This window comes from Lygodium microphyllum, chromosome 16, assembly GCF_053477565.2.
Source record: "Lygodium microphyllum isolate KBCC chromosome 16, Lygodium_microphyllum_v1.1.10, whole genome shotgun sequence".
Classification (NCBI taxonomy): domain Eukaryota; kingdom Viridiplantae; phylum Streptophyta; class Polypodiopsida; order Schizaeales; family Lygodiaceae; genus Lygodium; species Lygodium microphyllum.
In genome coordinates, this window is record NC_141150.1 from 123804653 (window position 1) to 123822565 (window position 17913).

Sequence of the window (17913 nt, forward strand, 5' to 3'; positions counted from 1 at the left end):
GCTTTCTTTTACACTACCTTTGGGTTTCCTCGGTGGGCATATTGTGAATAGTGTTCGAGTGATGAGTGCTTGTGTTGTAGCTTGTATTATTGCTATTGGTGTGGACATGGGAGAAGGGTGGTGGTGTGGACATGGGAGAAGGGTGGTATGGTGTTCCATGCCAAGCTTTGTTCGATACGGCGCTTTGTTCGATACGGCGCATACACCGCATCTTATGTCCACTCTCTCCATGGACCACGAATGCTATAATTATGAGCATAAAGGAAAAAGGGAATAATAAAGATAATGCCGCGAATATAGATAATGCGGACATAATAGGCAATTATCACCTGCACGTTAGCGCCTATAAAGAGGCAAGACGGCGGTGAGATGATCAAGTGCAGAAGAAGAACTAATAGCACACCTTCTGAAGATCAGGATCAGAAAAATGGCAGCAGAGCAGGCGAAGAAACATGGCTCCATTTTGTACGCCGACCAAGAGCTGGCGATGGATGAGAGCTTGACCTCGGAAAATGGGCAGTATTCTCTGATCATGCAGGGTGATGGGAATTTTGTGGAGTACAAGTCGCCAGCTGGAACTGCCGTCTGGCACAGCAACACAGCTAAGCGTGGCAAGCGGGCCTGCCTGCAAAGGGACGGCCGCTTACTGGTGCTCGGTGATTGCGGCACGGTGGAGTGGGCTAGCTCCGACAAGCCTCTCAAGGACGACAGCTACAAGCTAGTGCTGCAGAACGACGGCAACGCCGTCATCTATGACGGCGCTGACGTGTCCGTCTGGTCTAACTGCGTCGACAAGAAGTAGCTTACATACAAGCTACACTACTTATAGAAGAGGGGTGGTGTTTCTGCCTGTGTTGTAATTGGATTGGGCCCAGGTGTTATATAGCTAAATAAAACAATGGCCACCTCTCATCGTCTGCAATCTCTCTCTCTCTCTCTCTCTCTCTCATCCCACGTTTGTTTCTACGAATCTAAACTCACCAGATTTACGTGTCTAGACTTATGTAGTTACGGTATTTCTAGTGTTCGCACGTCTAGGCTTATGTAGTTATGGCATTTCTAGTATTCGCACATCTGTGCTTGAATATATCTACCATTTCTAGTAGACTCATGCACTTACCATGCATCATTTCTAGTTGAATTTATATGCTTAAGTTTTTCATGGTGGGCTTCTCCCATTCTTCTCGCAAATAAAAATATGGTTGCATGTGCTCTCTCTCTCTCTCTCTCTCTCATCCCATATTTGTTTCTAGGAATCTAAACTCACCAGATTTAGGTGTCTAGACTTATGTAGTTACGGTATTTCTAGTATTCGCACGTCTAGACTTATGTAGTTACGGCATTTCTAGTATTCGCACGTCTGTGCTTGAATATATCCACCATTTCTACTAGACTCATGCACTTACTATGCATCATTTCTAGTTGAATTTATATGCTTAAATTCTTCATCGTGGGCTTCTCCCATTCTTCTCGCAAATAAAAATATGGTTGCATGTGCTTCTTAATAGATTACTATGCACTTAACCAGATAATGGCGAGAAATAAGTACCAAATGCCAAGCATGGATGGGCTTTTTTTAAAAAAAATATTCTAGCAACACTTATGATGTTGATGGATAAAGTTTTAGGTTCATATTTGGGAAAAAATATAGTAGTTCTCCTTAATGATATAATGATTTATAATAAACAAAAAATAGAACACCTAGAGTACTTAATATGTGCTATATTCAATTTCATCAAGAAGATCAAAGTATTTGGGAAGGAATCTAAATTTTGATTTTTCACTCAAAAGATCCATTACTTGAACCATATCATAACCACAAATGCTACGAAGATGAGTCTTCATAAGAGCGATGCCATTATGAGGTGGTGGTGAGAGTCTAAAATCTCAAGGGCCTCTATTGCCATGTAGTCTATTGTGTAGACACTATCCTAATCGTATTTGTTCCTAAGGAAATGACCTTTGCCAACCTAGTTGGTGCATGGAGGCTTCACTCACAATGGAGTATAGGTCTTATGATTCAAGCTCTTGGAGTGGCCCCCCTTGATGCTTGGTTTGGAGAAGAAGAGCTTGAAGGAAGCTCCTTCTAATCCTATCACTTCCTTCTCACTGCACAAGTATGGTTCAAGCACATGGGCAAGAACACTTGCGGGCTCTCAATGCAATGCATAGCTAGCCCTAATGTAAACCCTACACTAGGCTCAAGCACACGCACGTGCATTCAAGCTCAAGCAAACACTCATGCATTCACACAAGCAAGAAGATAGAGAGAGAGAGAGAGAGAGAGAGAGAGAGAGAGAGAGAGAGAGAGAGAGAGAGAGCAATAGACATGCCTTAGCATAAACGTAAGCGAGAGAGAGAGAGAGAGAGAGAGAGAGAGAGAGAGAGAGAGAGAGAGAGAGCAATAGACATGCTTTAGCATAAACATAAGCAATAGATTAGTCCTCCTTAACCAAGACAAGCTCATGAGAGTAGACTAGAGCTCTCGCAAGTATGCTTCTTCACTCTCCACAAGAGGGAGTTGAGAAAGGAGCAAAAAAGGATGGGTTTTACACAAGCACTCACTTATATAGGAGTTTTGGCCAAAAATTAGGTCTTGTCCAAAACTAGCCAAAACTCAAGTTTCTTCTAATTTGAGTCCTATCAAGGCTAGTTCTAGCTAAATTCATGGGTGGGAGTTCAAATGCTTGGGAAATTACAAAGTGGAACTCATACGAGCCCGAACATATTACCATGTGGATATATTCGCAAGGTTTGGCAGGATTTTAGATTAGTCACCCAAAATGTCAAAAAACTGTAAAACATGCCTTGAGTGATCATTTTTCGATGAAGATCCTTGTAAACTAAGGGTGCAGGTTTACATTCCCCCCTACCACACTACATTCCATCCTCGAAATGGTAGTTAGAAGAAGTGGTAGTGCTGGTGGTGATTATGGCCAGCTCTGGGGAACCTGTTCTTATCTTTCTTATTAGTCACGGTAAATGTCGTAATAATTATCATATTTGATAGGAGAATAGGGAAAAAAAGATGACAAAATTGTGAAAAAGAAGGCCCTTATGTGTCCCATTCAAGTTCTCCCAAACAGATGAGGCGTGGCAAGTTAGTGGCGATTTCACATTTGATGTGACTGGGAACACAGGCAATGGTGAGGATGTCAGAAAGTAGGGAGATCTGTTTTTTGCAAAGTGCGCATATTTCTTGATGGATCTTGATAGCTATGGCCCTGTATTGGCCATCTCGAGCTCTAGTCACTCTAGCATCTATTGTGCTGGTGATGCGATTGAACTCATCTTGTAAGTTTTCAATGAGAAATTGATCAGCTCACAACCTATGCATAATTTTCTCTAGCCTTAGAAATTCGTGTGAGAATGTAGTGTTTGCTTCATAGCAACTGTACTTTTCATTACTGACATGTTGTTGTAGGAGCACTCCAAGCACACTAATGTGGAACTTGTTGAACCATGCATCCAGCCGAGGGTTTGGCATAATGGTTATAAGGCTGTTTGGAGAAAATTTGACAAGATTTCGGAAGCACCAACTGTTTACACTTTTTGGACCTGTTTTGGGTTAGTATTGAGTGTCTAGGTCTCTTCTGGGAGTGTGGTGCATGTACACACATAATATAACATAGTGGAAAGAATTGGTTTCATACCTAAGGTGTGTATACTCTTTGAAACACCATATGAGTGTGTGGTCTGCTGCATGCACAGCCCCAAAACCAAATCTCACACAATCTTGTATATGATGTTTTTGTCTCAAACTGGTGAGGACTTGATATACCCCCCTAATCTATATGCCGAGAGGAACCTATGGCTGAAGTATGAAGGGAAATGGAGTTTTTTATGAGTGGCTATGACCTCTCATAGTTCTTGCACACACACACACCACATATGATGCACATGGTCACTCAAAACATGCATAGAGCACATCAACGCATAGTTAACACATAGGAGTACACACATGTAAAAGCAATAAACCTAATTCTTACTCATTTGCATTCAAAAATTGATGGAAAATCACACAACTCTCTTTGATGAGAGCTCCTTTAGTTGTTGCATTTAAAAAATTCTCCTCAACAAAGTGAACTGGGCCGCCTCTATGCCCAGCCCATGACCAAAAATTTACAAGTATAAAAACCCACTTCCTAGGCTCACCAGGTTCAATAATCTACAAATTGGAAACAAAATCGGTTGTCCCAGTATAGTTACAAAGATGGTTTTACACAAAAGATGGTTGGCCCTACTGATCCCCAAAAATAATTTGGTCGCCCCAAAACTTGGCGGAACACAAGTATATTGTTCCACGACCAGGATGCATTCAATTGTAGGAGTCTGACACAAGGTTGTAGTAATCAACACACATCAACACAATCAATTGCACACCAAACTTGAAGTACGGCTAAATGCCTTAGGTATCCATCAAGACGGCTATTTGATGTCTTGGCAACTTGTCTATCAAGCTCCTTCTCTGGTGGTTGATCAATGGAATCAAAAAAAGCACTAGAATTAGGGTTAACCATGATGGCTACACTAGTACTAGAAGGCATATCTAGGTCCATGATCTCTATAAACTCATGCAGAATAATATCTTTGACCTCTGATGTTGGCTCTGCATGCAGAATAATATCTTTGACCTCTGATGTTGTTGTCCCCACCTCCTTCAGAGTTTTGATTGGCTCTGCATCTTTCTCTTCATGTTGACGCTTCCTCTTATCATTTTTCCTTTTTCAAGAGATATTGATTTACTGTCATTAATGCAGTGATGAAAGTGGTGGCACTCACTAGCTCCTCACAGAGGTGTTTTCTAACCATTTAACCTTCATCATCATCATCTCACCCTCGGCCATGTGTGATACAACACTCAAGGCCAAAGGATTCACTAGATAAGATATACCCTCTGTTGTCTTCACACAAAGGCATGAAGACCTATCAATGCCGCATGTGTCTACTTTTGTATATTGAACAGCTCCACAATTCTTGAAGGGAGAGTCATGGAAATCCTTAAAGAACAAATGAACCCACTCTAGAATGCCTCTAGATGGTGAGCAGAAATCCAAATCCCATTGTTTTTGAGGCTCTATAGTGCCATCCACCAAAAGTGGTTTGGTTCTTTTGTTGTTGTGACATCTCACCCATAAAGGTGTCCACAAAGTAATTTTTTTTACAAAGTGTTTCCAACGATCTTAAGGACCATATATAATAGCCCCACACCCCTATGGCCAAATCCATAAGAGTTATTAGTGGTCACTCAAACAAGTAAGAGGCATCTTCTCTCCTTTGATGAATAGCCCTATAGGGATTTTATTCTCAAGAACATCAACTTGTTTTATTGAAAGAAACCCCATATCCGTATGGTCAAAGAGCCGTGGGACTTAATCATAACCTAATAGCCATACGACCCTTTGGCCATATGAGTTTTTAGCTGCCTTGAAAATACATCTCTATTTTAGTCCTATGGTCAACGGTCCATAAAACTCAACAAGCAAGGTTTCTTAATGTTTAAGGGCCCTTACAAACATAGGCATATGGCTCATTAAGAAATATTTCTTAAATATGGAGAGGTTTCTTTTCTATTCCTGCTTTATGGTACCCACTCAGTCATAGTCCTATGGCCAAAAAGCCATAGGACTCAAAGATAGAGATTTCTATGAGGTCTCCTTTCTAGGCAATAACCACCCAATCTCATTATTAGGTCTCGAATGGTAATCCACTGGGCGTTATGGCTCAAGAATGAAGAGTTGTTATTGATATAGAGGTATCCTTGGAGGCATAAGACCACTCAGTTAGAGATATTTTTATATTCACTCATCCATATCCCTATGGCCAAAGGGCCACAAGACTCAATAATGAAGACCTCTTATTACTATAAGGATATCCATTATAGGGCTAATAAAAATCAGTCATAGGTCTTGGTATAGAGCTTCAGTGGTCATAGTAGTTTTTTGGTGGCCACTCAATCATAGCCCTCATTTCTAGCTCCTATTGCAAAAGAGTACTAGAATTTTCTAGCCCTATGACCAGAGGGCTATAGGACTCAATCTTAGTCATTCGATGAGATAGACTTCTCTAGCCTTGTGTCTTAAAGGGTCATAAGACTCAATTTTCGTCATTTAGCAATATAGTCTCTATTCCTATGGTCATAGGGACATAGGACTCAATTATAGCCATTTAGTCAAGAGTGACAACTCCCTTTGTCCAGAGGACTCAATCTCAACCATTTAGCCATCGCACTCATTCAAAGCCCTATGTGACTCATACGCACTTGTTTCTCTGCATCACTCATTCATAATCCTATGACCGTTTGGCCATAGGGGTCTCTTTTCTAGGCCTATGTGTGGCTACATAGGTCTCTTTCTATTTGCCAGAGGCCTCTTTACTAGGCCTGTGTGACCGGCTTGCCATAAGAGTAATAGGGTGCTCCCTCTCTTTTGAATCTCTATCTCTTTCTCCTTTTTGTTTCATCCCCCCCCCCCCTCTTTCTCTTCTTGAGTCCTTAAATTTTCTAGCCCTATGCCAAAGGGCCATAGAGGTCTCTTTTCTAGCCCTATGCCAAAGGGCCATAGGGGTCTCTTTTATAGGTCTATGTGACTGGGTTTTATTGCCAAAGAGTCTTTGAGTTTTCGCGCCCTATGGCCAAAGGGCCATTGGACTCAATCATAGCCCTTTAGCCACTAGGATTCAGTCATACCAATTTATTAACATCATTCACTCAAAGCTCTATGGCCCTTTGGCCCCACAGGGGTCTCTTTTCTAGGCCTATGTCCAGCTACATAGGCCTCTTTTCTAGGTCGCAAGGCCTCTTTACTAGGCTTGTGACATTAGGGGAAGGTTGAGGCCCATAGGGGCCCTTTAAGCTGCCATATTAAAATTTTAAGCACTTTGGCTTAACTTGTTAATGTTCTTTAACTTTGGATGCTCTTCTTTTCTTCAAACGGCTAGAATTTCAAATTTTAAAATTTCCCACCAAAACCAATTTAAATTCGGCGGACGAGAAAAACTATATCATGTAACATATCTATGGAAAGATTTCAATGCATAGATTCTAGATCTGTAATCTTCGCATATGTTGATTCGAAAATCAAAAAATTTCCCTCCCACTTTTCTAGAGAGAAAAAGTACACAGGGAATCTTTGAAAGAATCTTTTAGAATTTCTTAAAAACCCAACATTCTTCTCCACATGGCAAACACCCATTTGCCTTTCTCTTAATCATGTTGATTAGCCCATGGCATCTTAAAGGGCCCCTATGGACCTCATCCTTCCCCTAATGCCAAGAAGCCACAAAAGTCATAGGGTATTCTCTCCGTCTCTCTCTCTCTGTCTGTCTTTTTTGAATCTCTCTCTCTTTTTCTCTCTCTCTCTCCCTCTCCCTCTCCCTCTCTGTCTCTTTCTCTATCTTCTTATGTTTCTCTCTCTCTCTTTCTCTCACTCTTTTTGTTTCATTATCGTCCTCTACTCTTCTTGTGTCTTATAATTTTCTAGCCCTATGGCCAAAGGGTCATAGGGTATCCTCTCTCTCTCTCTCTCTCTCTCTCTCTCTCTCTCTCTATCCTTCTATCTAGCCTTTTTGTATCTCTGTCTCTATCTCTCTCTTGTGTTTCATTCTCTCCCCTCTCTCTCGCTCTCTTCTCTCTTTATCTTCTTGAGTCTTACAATTTTCTAGTCCTATGCCAAAGGGTCATAGGGTATTCTCTCTCTCTCACACACACACACACACACACTCTCTCTCTCTCTCTCTCTCTCTCTCTCTCTCTCTCTCTCTCTCTCTCTCTCTTGTTTCATTCTCTCTCTCTCTCTTCTTGAGTCTTACAATTTTCTAGCCTTATGGCCAAGGGGTCATATGGTATTCTCTTTCTATCTGTCTCTATGTTTCTCTCTCTCTCTCCCCTTGTCTCTCTTTCTCTAAACCTAGGGTGCAGGTCTACATTCCCCCTACCACACTACATTCCGTCCTCAGAATGGTGGTTGAAAGAAGAGGTAGTGCCGGTGGTGATTGTGGCCAGCTTTGGGGAACCTCTTCTTGTCTTTCTTATTAGTCACGATAAATGTCATAATAATTTTTGTAGTTGATAGGTCAAAAAAGATGACAAAATTATGAAAAAGAAAGCCCTTATGTGTCCCATTCAAGTTCTCCCAAACAGATGAGGCGTGGCAAGTTGGTGGCAATTTCACATTTTATGTGAATGGGAACACAGGCGATGGTGAGGATCTTAGAAAGTAGGGAGATCCTTTTTCACAAAGTGCGCATATTTACTGATGGATCTTGATAGATATGGCCCTATATTGGCCATCTCGAGCTCTAGTCATTCTAGCATTTACTATGCTGGTGATGGAGTTGAACTCATCTTGTAAGTTTTCAATGCAAAAATGATTAGCCCGCAACCTATGTGTAATTTGCTCTAGCCTTAGAAATTCATGTGATAATGTAGTGTTGGCTTCATAGCAGTTGTACTTTTCATTACTGACATGTTGCTATAGGAGCACTGCAAGGACACTAATGTGGAACTTGTTGAACCATGCATCCATAGCCGAGGGTTTGCCATAATGGTTGTAAGGGTTTGCACCAGCTGTTTACACTTTTTGGACCTATTTTGGGTTAGTATTGAGTGTCTAGGTCTCTTCTGGGAGTGTGATGCATGTACACACATAATAAAACATAGCGGAAAGAATTGGTTTCATACCTAAGGTGTGTATACACTTTGAAACACAATATGAGTGTGTGGTGTGCTTTGTGCACATCCAAAACCAAATCTGACACAATCGTGTATATGATGCTTTTGTCTCAAAATGGTGATGACTTGATATACCCCCCTAATCTATATGTTGAGAGGATCGTATGGTTGAAGTATGAAGGGAAATGGAGTTTTCTATGAGTGGCTATGACCTCTCATAGTTCTTGCACACACACGACACATATGATGCACATGGTCACTCAAAACATGCATAGAGCACATCAACACATAGGAGTACACACATGTAAAAGCAATAAACCTAATTCTTACTCATTTGCATGCAGGAATTGATGAAAATTACATGACTCTCTTTGATGAGAGCTCCTTTAGTTCTTGCATTCAAAAAAGTCTCCTCCACAAAGCAAACTAGGCGGCCTATATGCCCAGATCCCATGACCAAAAATCTACATATATAAAAACCAACTTCCTAGGCTCACCAGGCTCAATAATCTACAAATTGGAAACCAAATTGGTCCTAATATAGTTACAAAGATGGTTTTACATAGAAGATGGTTGGCCTTGCTGATCCCCAAAAATAATTTGGTCACCCCAAAACTTATCGGAACACAAGTATATTGTTCCACGACCATGATGCATTCAATTGTAGGAGTCTTTTCGTAATCAACACAATGAATTGCACACCAAACTTGAAGTACTACTCAATGCCTAGGTATCCATCAAGACGGCTCTTTGATGTCCTAGTAACCTATCTATCAAGCTCCTTCTTTGGTGGTTGATCAATGGAAGCAAGTATTAGAAGTAGGGTCAACGATGATGGCTACACTAGTGCTAGATGGTATATCTAGGTCCATGATCTCTATAATCCCTCTCTGTCTCTCTCTCTATCTTTTTATGTTTCTCTCTCTCTTTCTCTCACTCTTTTTGTTTCATTATCTTCCTCTATCTCTCACTCTTCTATTGTCTTATAATTTTCTAGCCCTGTGGCCAAAGGGTCATAGGGTATTCTCTCTCTCTCTCTCTCTCTCTCTCTCTCTATCTAGCTTTTTTTGTATCTCTTTCTCTATCTCTCTCTTCTTTTGTTTTCATTCTCTCCCCTCTCTCTCTCTCTTCTCTCTTTATCTTCTTGAGTCTTACAATTTTCTAGTCCTATTGCCAAAGGGTCATAGGGTTCTCTCTCTCTCTCTCTCTCTCTCTCTCTCTCTCTCTCTCTCTCTCTCTCTCTCTCTCTCTCTCTCTTGTTTCATTCTCTCTCTGTCTCTCTTCTTGAGTCTTACAATTTTCTAGCCCTATGGCCAAGGGGTCATATGGTATTCTCTTTCTATCTATCTCTATGTCTCTGCCTCTCTCTCCCCTTGTCTCTCTTTCTCTAAACCTGGGATGCGAGTTCACACTACATTCTATCCTCAAAATGGCGATTGAAAGAAGAGGTAGTGGTCATGGTGATTGTGGCCAGCTCTAGGGAACCTCTTCTTATCTTTCTTATTCATCACAGTAAGTGTCCTAATAATTATCGTAGTTGATAGGAGAATAGGTAAAAAAAGATGACAAAATTGTGGAAAAGAAGGCCCCATTAGGAAAAGTTTGGACCTCAAAAGGGCCCTTTAGATTAAGGGGTGATTATGAATGGGCCAATAGGAAGAGGATTGTGGTAACAATTGGGGCCCTCCACAGAGTAGGGGGAAGTCTACTTTTCTAGCCTCATTATGTCTTCGTCCCTAGAGAGAAGGAAGGGGGGTAGGGGGTGGGGTTAGGTAGGGGGAGTGGGGGGTTATTAAATGCATGCATTTTTAGCCCCACCAAAAAATCTTGTGCATAAAAAAACCTTAGTTTTTTTTTAAATGAAACTTTTTCAAAACTTCACTTTTTCCCTCTAAAACTCCCTCCCAACCTATACTATGGTCAAAAAAGTATTTCCTATCTATAGTATCCCTCTCCCAAGCTCCCTTTGATTGCAAGTAAACTTTTTGTTACTCCACATCCTCTCCTTCCCATTTTCTCTCTCTAAACCTCTCAAGCTCTCCATTGTTGCAGCAAGCAAGCTTTCTATACCTCTCCATTGCTAAGAATCATCATCTCCTCTGCACCCTAAGCCCTCCATTGCTTCTCCACACTCAAGCTCTCCAAGTTTGCAAGTGCACCATCCCTCCCAAGCTCTCTATTGCTTCTCCATTCTTAAGCTCTCTCAAGCTCTCCTAGCTTACAAGTGCACCATCCCTCCCAGGCTCTCCGTTGCTTCTCCACTCTCAAGCTCTCCATTAGTGCACCTAATCTGAGGCTCCCATGGTCTCCATTGATGCATACATCTCAACCTCTCCTTTGGTGCACCTCACCAAAGCTCTCCATCAAAACTCTCTCCATCAACTCTCTCTCAAGCTATCCATTGCTGCCACAACCTACACTTCACCAAACCTCTTAGAAGCTCGCATTAGCTTTCTCAAGCCATACTAGCTCCCCCTTCCTCCATTCAAATGACCACCCCGTGCACACACCATCAACTACCAAAAGACAAGATTGAAGAACTTGTGTTGCATAACACACGGAACAATGGTGGAGAATGGGTAGCAACAGGGTTCGAGAGAGGCTCTTGGGTTTACATGCAACCCACAGCGATTGGCCCTTATCGTGTGCGGCAACGCGATGTATTAGACCAACATTGGAAAGGGAGGCTTCTTGGTTTCAAGGAGAAGAAATGTGCGGAGTGGTGGCGATTGTCCATTGGATTATCGGACATACATGTACGTAATAACATTTGACAGAGGGCATTCTCTACGAATTGTAGGTTTCTTGTTTCGTGTATCACATTGTTGCTCTTCAACTTCAATATAAATCATTGCATGCTTACTTACTTTGGTGCTTTTGTAGTCATCTTCCCCTCAAGTCTCATTGAAGAGCAACCTCTCCAAAGTCTATCAGGTACATTCACATCGATTTATATGAGCATTGGGGAGGTGATGTTTGTTGGAATGCCTCCACCACAGCTCAATCAAAGAAGGGTATTCTTTTATTCACATACGTATATTATTCCTAAGAAAGCGGGAGAGTATGGTTAACTCGAACCTCTCTCACCACCTAATCTTCATAGCTTAGAATGGCCCTAACTAGATGCTTGGTCAGTGTTTGCCCTCAAGCATAAGACCAGTATGGACATTTGTTCATCAATGAAGTTTGGAACAACGTCCAGATCTCTGGGTTTGAGTTGGTGTTGCACAATCCATGTCTTTGTGCACATTTTTCATGACCTTCCATTCAGCCAAACTACTACTATGTTTGTATACAAGGAGGTTGAATTTGAGCTTTTTGAGGCATTACTTGGTGAGAAATGTGCAATTGTGGAGGAAGGATTGCACAATGGGTACACTTATAGATGCAACATGGGGCAAAATATTAGCATAAGATACCTAAGATCTCGCACAACATCGTATACTCGCTTTCATTATGAGCATTGGATGCTTAAAAAGGATAAATGGATTCCTCTACAGCTTAATGAGGGCGAGATATTACCTATTTTTCTCCATGATTTGGATAAAGCATGCAGCCTTCGAATGGATGAATGCTTGGGGGATGCTTGCCATCAAGACTGAATTCCCCTTAGACAACACTGCTGACCCCCTGAGTGACATGCTCCTCCCCCTTGGTGATTCTGTACTAGAAACTGTCACCCTCATGAACTAGGAGGTCGAGAATGTAGAGCAAGACCTAGTGTCAGAAGAGGAATTCATGGCCATCCAAGCATTGCTCATTGCAGAGGATGATGCACCCCCTGCCCGACTCCAAGCTAGAAAAAGACACCACACACAAAAGGTCTTCCATTAACCTCAACACGAACAAAGAGGAAGACGATTTGGATGAGGTAAACAAACACCTTATGTCGCTCAGTACAGTTTGGTTTTTACTGCTAGTGCTAATATGTCTTGTACTTGGAGAACGTAATTGACATGGACGCATGGGCGAGCCACGCGCAAGGCATTCGGCCCACAAGCGACCATCGTACACTATATCGAGAGGATGCCAAAGGAAGATATTGCCATCCTGCACATAGACTTCACACCCTTCGGCCGATTCTATGTATGGGCAGTGAAAGCCCTCTCAAAATTTTTGTGCCTCTCCCCTATAAGCCAAGGGGCTAACTATGTAATCCTAGTGAGGAAGGGTCTAGCTATAGGTACCTTTAGCACAGGATTTCAGGGTTTGCCCACATAGGATACACCGAAGCTTAGGCAATGATGATCTTGATGCCATGACCAAAACCCTTTTGCTTGCTAAGGTCCCTAAAGCCAAGTGGCATCGCACAAACTTTGTAAATAAACTTCTTGGAAATGACGGTCCAATGTAAACATGATTTTTAATGAAAACACATGTTTTGTTGCACAACTTCTGTTCATTCCTTTCTATTCAGTTGAAATTAAAGTTATTGCTTTGATATGGACGATACGAGACTTGTGCACCGACAGACAGGTATGTGCTAGTGATGAATCCTTTTTTTGTCAACTGCTAGGGGCTCCTATGTAGCTGTAGGGGCCTTGGCCAGAGAGACACGTAGATCAACCATCCAAAATCCTTGGAAGGCTGATTAATGGCCACACAGGAGCCCCTAACAGCTAACAAAAAAATAAATTCATCACCAGCACGCCGATCGATGCGCAAGTCTCGTGTCATCCGCAAGAACTTTTGTAGATGAGAAAAAAAATCAAAACAAGAATTTTGAGCTAGAGCGCTCGTGTACAATTAGTTAATTACACAATCGAAAAGGAGCTAGAGTGCTCTGACATAGTCGTAGACAAAAGTATTTTTCATTACAGAAGGAAGATTACATTTGAGGTTTCTAATTACGCTTGCCTCTAATGCGCCGTGCAAGGGCTAGGTCTTTATCTTGTATTGTAACTCTCTTTGCATGTATTGCACATAGGTTAGTGTCCTCGAATAGGCTCACTAAATATGCTTCGGTTGCCTTTTGGATCACCTCGAGTGCGACACCTTGCATGCGGAACTCTATCCGATAGCTTTGCAAAAATTCTTTGCATGTCCTTGCAAAGGGACCCTTGCGAATCAGAAGTTCTGTTGATTTCTGGTAGTGCTTGATCTCTGCAAAAACTTTGCTGTAGGGGTGTGCCTTTCTTTGTTGGGGCCTACGAGGTGCTTGGACATTTTGCGGGGCAGGTCGACGGGCTCTCTAGAAGAACTTTATTTTTCTTGCCTTCTTCCGTTGTGTTGGATCTGGCCTCCCCTCTGACTATTGCTGCTACTACTGAAGTATGTCTTGTAGCTCTTGCCCTTCATTGCTAGGCTGTTGCTCATCATCTTCATTGTTTTGTTCATCTTCAGGCTCTACGGGCATTTTTCTGGTTCGTAAAGCTCGAGGAGGTAGTACCTTGCCTCGAGGGCCCAATGCGCAGATGGGAGGGATCTACATGTCCTCCCATGGTGCCCTGCCGCCTACACTAGGCTCCCCGTCTGAATGGGGTTACGGCTCCTCTGGGTCCGTGTCTGGCTCATCATCGATGTACCCTCCTATTAAGCACCGCCAGCCTCCCATCATCTTAATCCGGCCCATTGTCGCCGTAGATGTTGAGGGTGCGTTACCTATTGACTATGAGGCCGCACGTCGTCCTAGAGTTCGTAGTGTATGGCTGCCCCACGTTACACTCTGTTCTTTGTGTGGTACTGATGTGGAGGCCCTATTGGTCTCATCGGGTCTCCATGGGCATTGAGTACCTTGGAGCATGTTACGATTTTGCACATTTGCACGTGCAGTTTGCTTAGTGCGTGCCATGTGAGGAGAAGTATCGTGGGTGGAATGTTATGAAGTTGTGAGAGAATGAGGTTTTAAATTGGAGGTGGTCGTTCACATTCGGCCACCCACTAATGTCCACCCTCCTCGGGGGGTTTCACGCGGTACACCAATTTTAATTCAAAAATGACATAAATTGAAAATTTAGTCAAAGATACAATATGGCCTTAGGAGTTCCTTGCCCATATTTTGCCTACACGCACCCTAGTTTGACGCTAAGTAGCATGGGTTGCAAGGCCATGTGTACTTCTCCATGCCTCAGAACGGTGATGGGCGGGCTCATCGTCCAGCTTGTCTCGCAATTTCAGAGTTTCGCACATGCTCCATGTCTCACTTACGTCCAAATGTGCTTCGAAAGAACTAATTAAACATCTCTTGTAAGTAGTTTGACCGTACTCTACCACCTCCATGATGCGTATTTTTGAAATAAACCCCCTCACCCGGTAGTGCGACTTTTCCATGCCTTGTGTACTCCAAATGTCAAGCGACCCATATGTATTCATGAAGTAGGTCCCATGTGCAAAAAAAATGTATTGCACCATCCCACCAAACAAAAGAAGTATTATTAGTGCGTGTCTATTTTTAGTCCTATATTTGATGTGTTAGAATGGCATACCATATAATGGGTTATGCTTGTTTCACCCCAAGCATTAGTGACTACTGTCGTGAACTTGACTAGACGATATTGAAACTCTATACGCTGTTGTTCCGTTGTACTTGAACGAGACATTAGCTTAACCATTTTGTCAAAAGATGCCCACACGCTTTCCTCGATTATCGACCATTGGATTTGGATCGTTGTCGGTGGTGCACTTGCATAATTCCTTCCACAGCTCCCACATCTACTCTTCCGACTGCACCTCATCATCTTCTCCGTCCTCATGATGAGCTCTTGTCATCTTTGAGGGTGGCCTTTGAAGAAACCTTCTCGCTTTTGCACCACTCATGGATACTTGTTGAGCAATCTCATGAGTGACGCTAGAGTTTTTGTTAGCCACAATGGAAACATTTCCACCATGACACCCGATTGAATTCAGAAGGGCCTCTACTTGGGTCATTGCATCTATTGATCTTTCATTGGGCTTCATGGTGAATGCATAATCAATATGAAGCTTCAACAAACGATTAAATATACGCATGAATGCATGTAATGTGCATAAATAAACATTAGTGAGTGGGAAGTCAATGATAGGATTCCAATCACGATCCAAGCATGCCCTGTCTAGCTCGTCAAGCATGGGGCAGCTCAACACAGACGTGTCCCATTGTCTTTCTGCATCCTCACCCACACCGCCATCTTGAGCTTCCGGCTGTGCGATGGTGCTTTGTTCTAGTCTCTTCCCTCGTGAAGTGACATTTTGACCCTTCGTTGGTTTCTTGTATCCACGAGTATAGAATGAGAAAGGCAACAAAGAATTGGCACCTTGCTTGCATCCAAGCAAGCACTTAATTGTCTTCAAATCTCCACCCAAATGCCACTCCACTTCAAATGTTCCAAATCCTTGAACATCCAACTTCTCGCCTGACATCATTTGAGCACAAATTGTCTCTGGTATATATGGAATTCTATCAAACATCCATTGGAGGACCTTGTGCATTTCTTTGGGAACTTCGAATGCACCTAGCCACCATATCTCCTTCTCCGATTGGACACTAAAAGAGGGTATATCTGGAGCATCGAATCTTCTCGCTTTGCACAGAATAAGGCATCATTCATGAGTGTTACGCTAATCCTCTCAGGCCTTTGACCCTTAACTATTTGAGACACACTCATCCAGCTTCAACACAAAAGCCAACTTCTCTCCTAGCACTACAAAACATAGAGGTCATACATTATAAGAACACAAAGGTCATACATTGTAAAAATGTGTGCCCTCACCTACTTAGAGATCATTGCTTGTTGAAGTTTTCTCAGGTCAACAAAAATATTATTGAACTTTGTATATTGATATCCATCTGGCTTTGCAGATGCACTTGATCCATTCCTCGACCCCGAGCGCTTTTTAAAAATGCCAGGGATGCACATTGTGCCTTCAACATGCAGATACTCCCCTAGGCGAGAAAAAACATCTTAACTACTTACCTTTCGGTCAAGATGAATCCTATGTGGTACAAGAAAGAAGTATTGAGTGATGCCATGCTTGCGTAATGCATCTTTCAAGAGTTGATGGACCCCTTGGTATCCCTTTGTGCTAATGCCTGCATCGTCACATGCAATCAAGACATCAAGCTCGGACACTATGTTGGAAAATTTTTGCATTACCTCCTTAGTGATTGCATCCCTCATGCGCTTTGACTCTGATTTATGGAGGAAGGAGATGATGTCTATTGGCTTGAGGCATCTCAACATAAGATATGCACAATCAGTGTGGGTCTCACTAGCACACACCTCTTGAATAAAATTTTTGAGATTACATCAACAACTTGTTAGTGTTAACATGAAAATGTATGTTTTAATTGAAACTTGATGGGAAGAGTATGCTCACTTAGTTGTTAACACTCTCCTCTTGCAAGCACCACCACCGAGTGCAAGTGTCTCTATAGAACTAAAGGTCCGTTTACGCTCCCTTGCTCCCAGTGGAGTCTCTTTCATTCATTGAATGGTATTCTTCAATTGTGCAATGGTACTCAACTTCTCTTGAACTTGTGTGAGGTGCCGACCCCAACTCGGGGAAGACTAACCTTTGACAGCCTAATAGACTTTTAGTACGTATGCGGTTGACGACCTCCCTCATCCCGACTGGAATACCGAAGGGATTACGAGCAACCAATGTAGTCTATTATCTACCTCGCAGGGGAAACGCGATCTCTTAAAGCCTCTAACTGTTAATCAAGGTCTGTGACCTTAAGATTACAGTAAATAAACCTTGCACTTGGTTCATAGAGTTAACACCTTTTTCCCTATCAAGTGTGAGGCATGGCCGTTAACCTTTCCCCTAAAATAAGTTTTATTTGGGTTCTCATCCTTACGGGCTCCTACGGATCTAGAATTGTTGGAAAGCTATCCGACTTATCGGAACCACCCGGCCATGAATCGGAGTCGTCGGGACTACCAATTCCCCACTTTACTTGAAGGGTCCAGTGTTTCCTAATTACTACCACACTGTTTTAAATATACAAACATGTTCGTTAAAACAGCCTTTCAAACGTTTCAAACAAGATAAGACATTGTTTACTGAAAACAGTCCCTACTTTGATTTAAATTCATTATTCAATTACAATCATTCATTTTTATTTAACGACGCTGCCTCCATCGGCCTTTCAGCCTTTCTGCGTTCCAACATGGCTTGTCGAGGCGTCTGAGTTCATTCACAGCACAACCCTTTCCTGGGCTTCCAGTGCCTTTCCATTGCACAACCCATCCGGGCTTCCAATGCCTTTCCATTGCGCGGCTTTCCAAGCTCCTGCGCTTCCAATCGACTCGGCCTCAGGC

At 42.4% G+C, this 17913-nt stretch overlaps 2 protein-coding genes and 1 pseudogene across 2 annotated transcripts; 1 reads left to right on the forward strand and 2 right to left on the reverse strand.

Annotated features, from left to right (window-relative positions):
• Positions 1–427: 427 nt before the first annotated feature.
• Positions 428–802, forward strand: LOC148023362 (mannose-specific lectin-like). The gene has a single exon (XM_087695372.1). It carries the CDS (start codon positions 428–430, stop codon positions 800–802), a length of 375 nt encoding a protein of 124 aa, XP_087551498.1.
• Positions 803–13514: 12712 nt separating this feature from the next.
• Positions 13515–14462, reverse strand: LOC148023363 (histone H3-like). Its single transcript, XM_087695373.1, has 2 exons — positions 14405–14462; positions 13515–13828 (listed from the first exon to the last, which is right to left on the reverse strand). Exons 1-2 carry the CDS (start codon positions 14460–14462, stop codon positions 13515–13517), a joined length of 372 nt encoding a protein of 123 aa, XP_087551499.1.
• Positions 14463–15322: 860 nt separating this feature from the next.
• Positions 15323–16830, reverse strand: LOC148023364 (uncharacterized; annotated as a pseudogene).
• Between the last annotated feature and the right edge of the window lie 1083 nt (positions 16831–17913).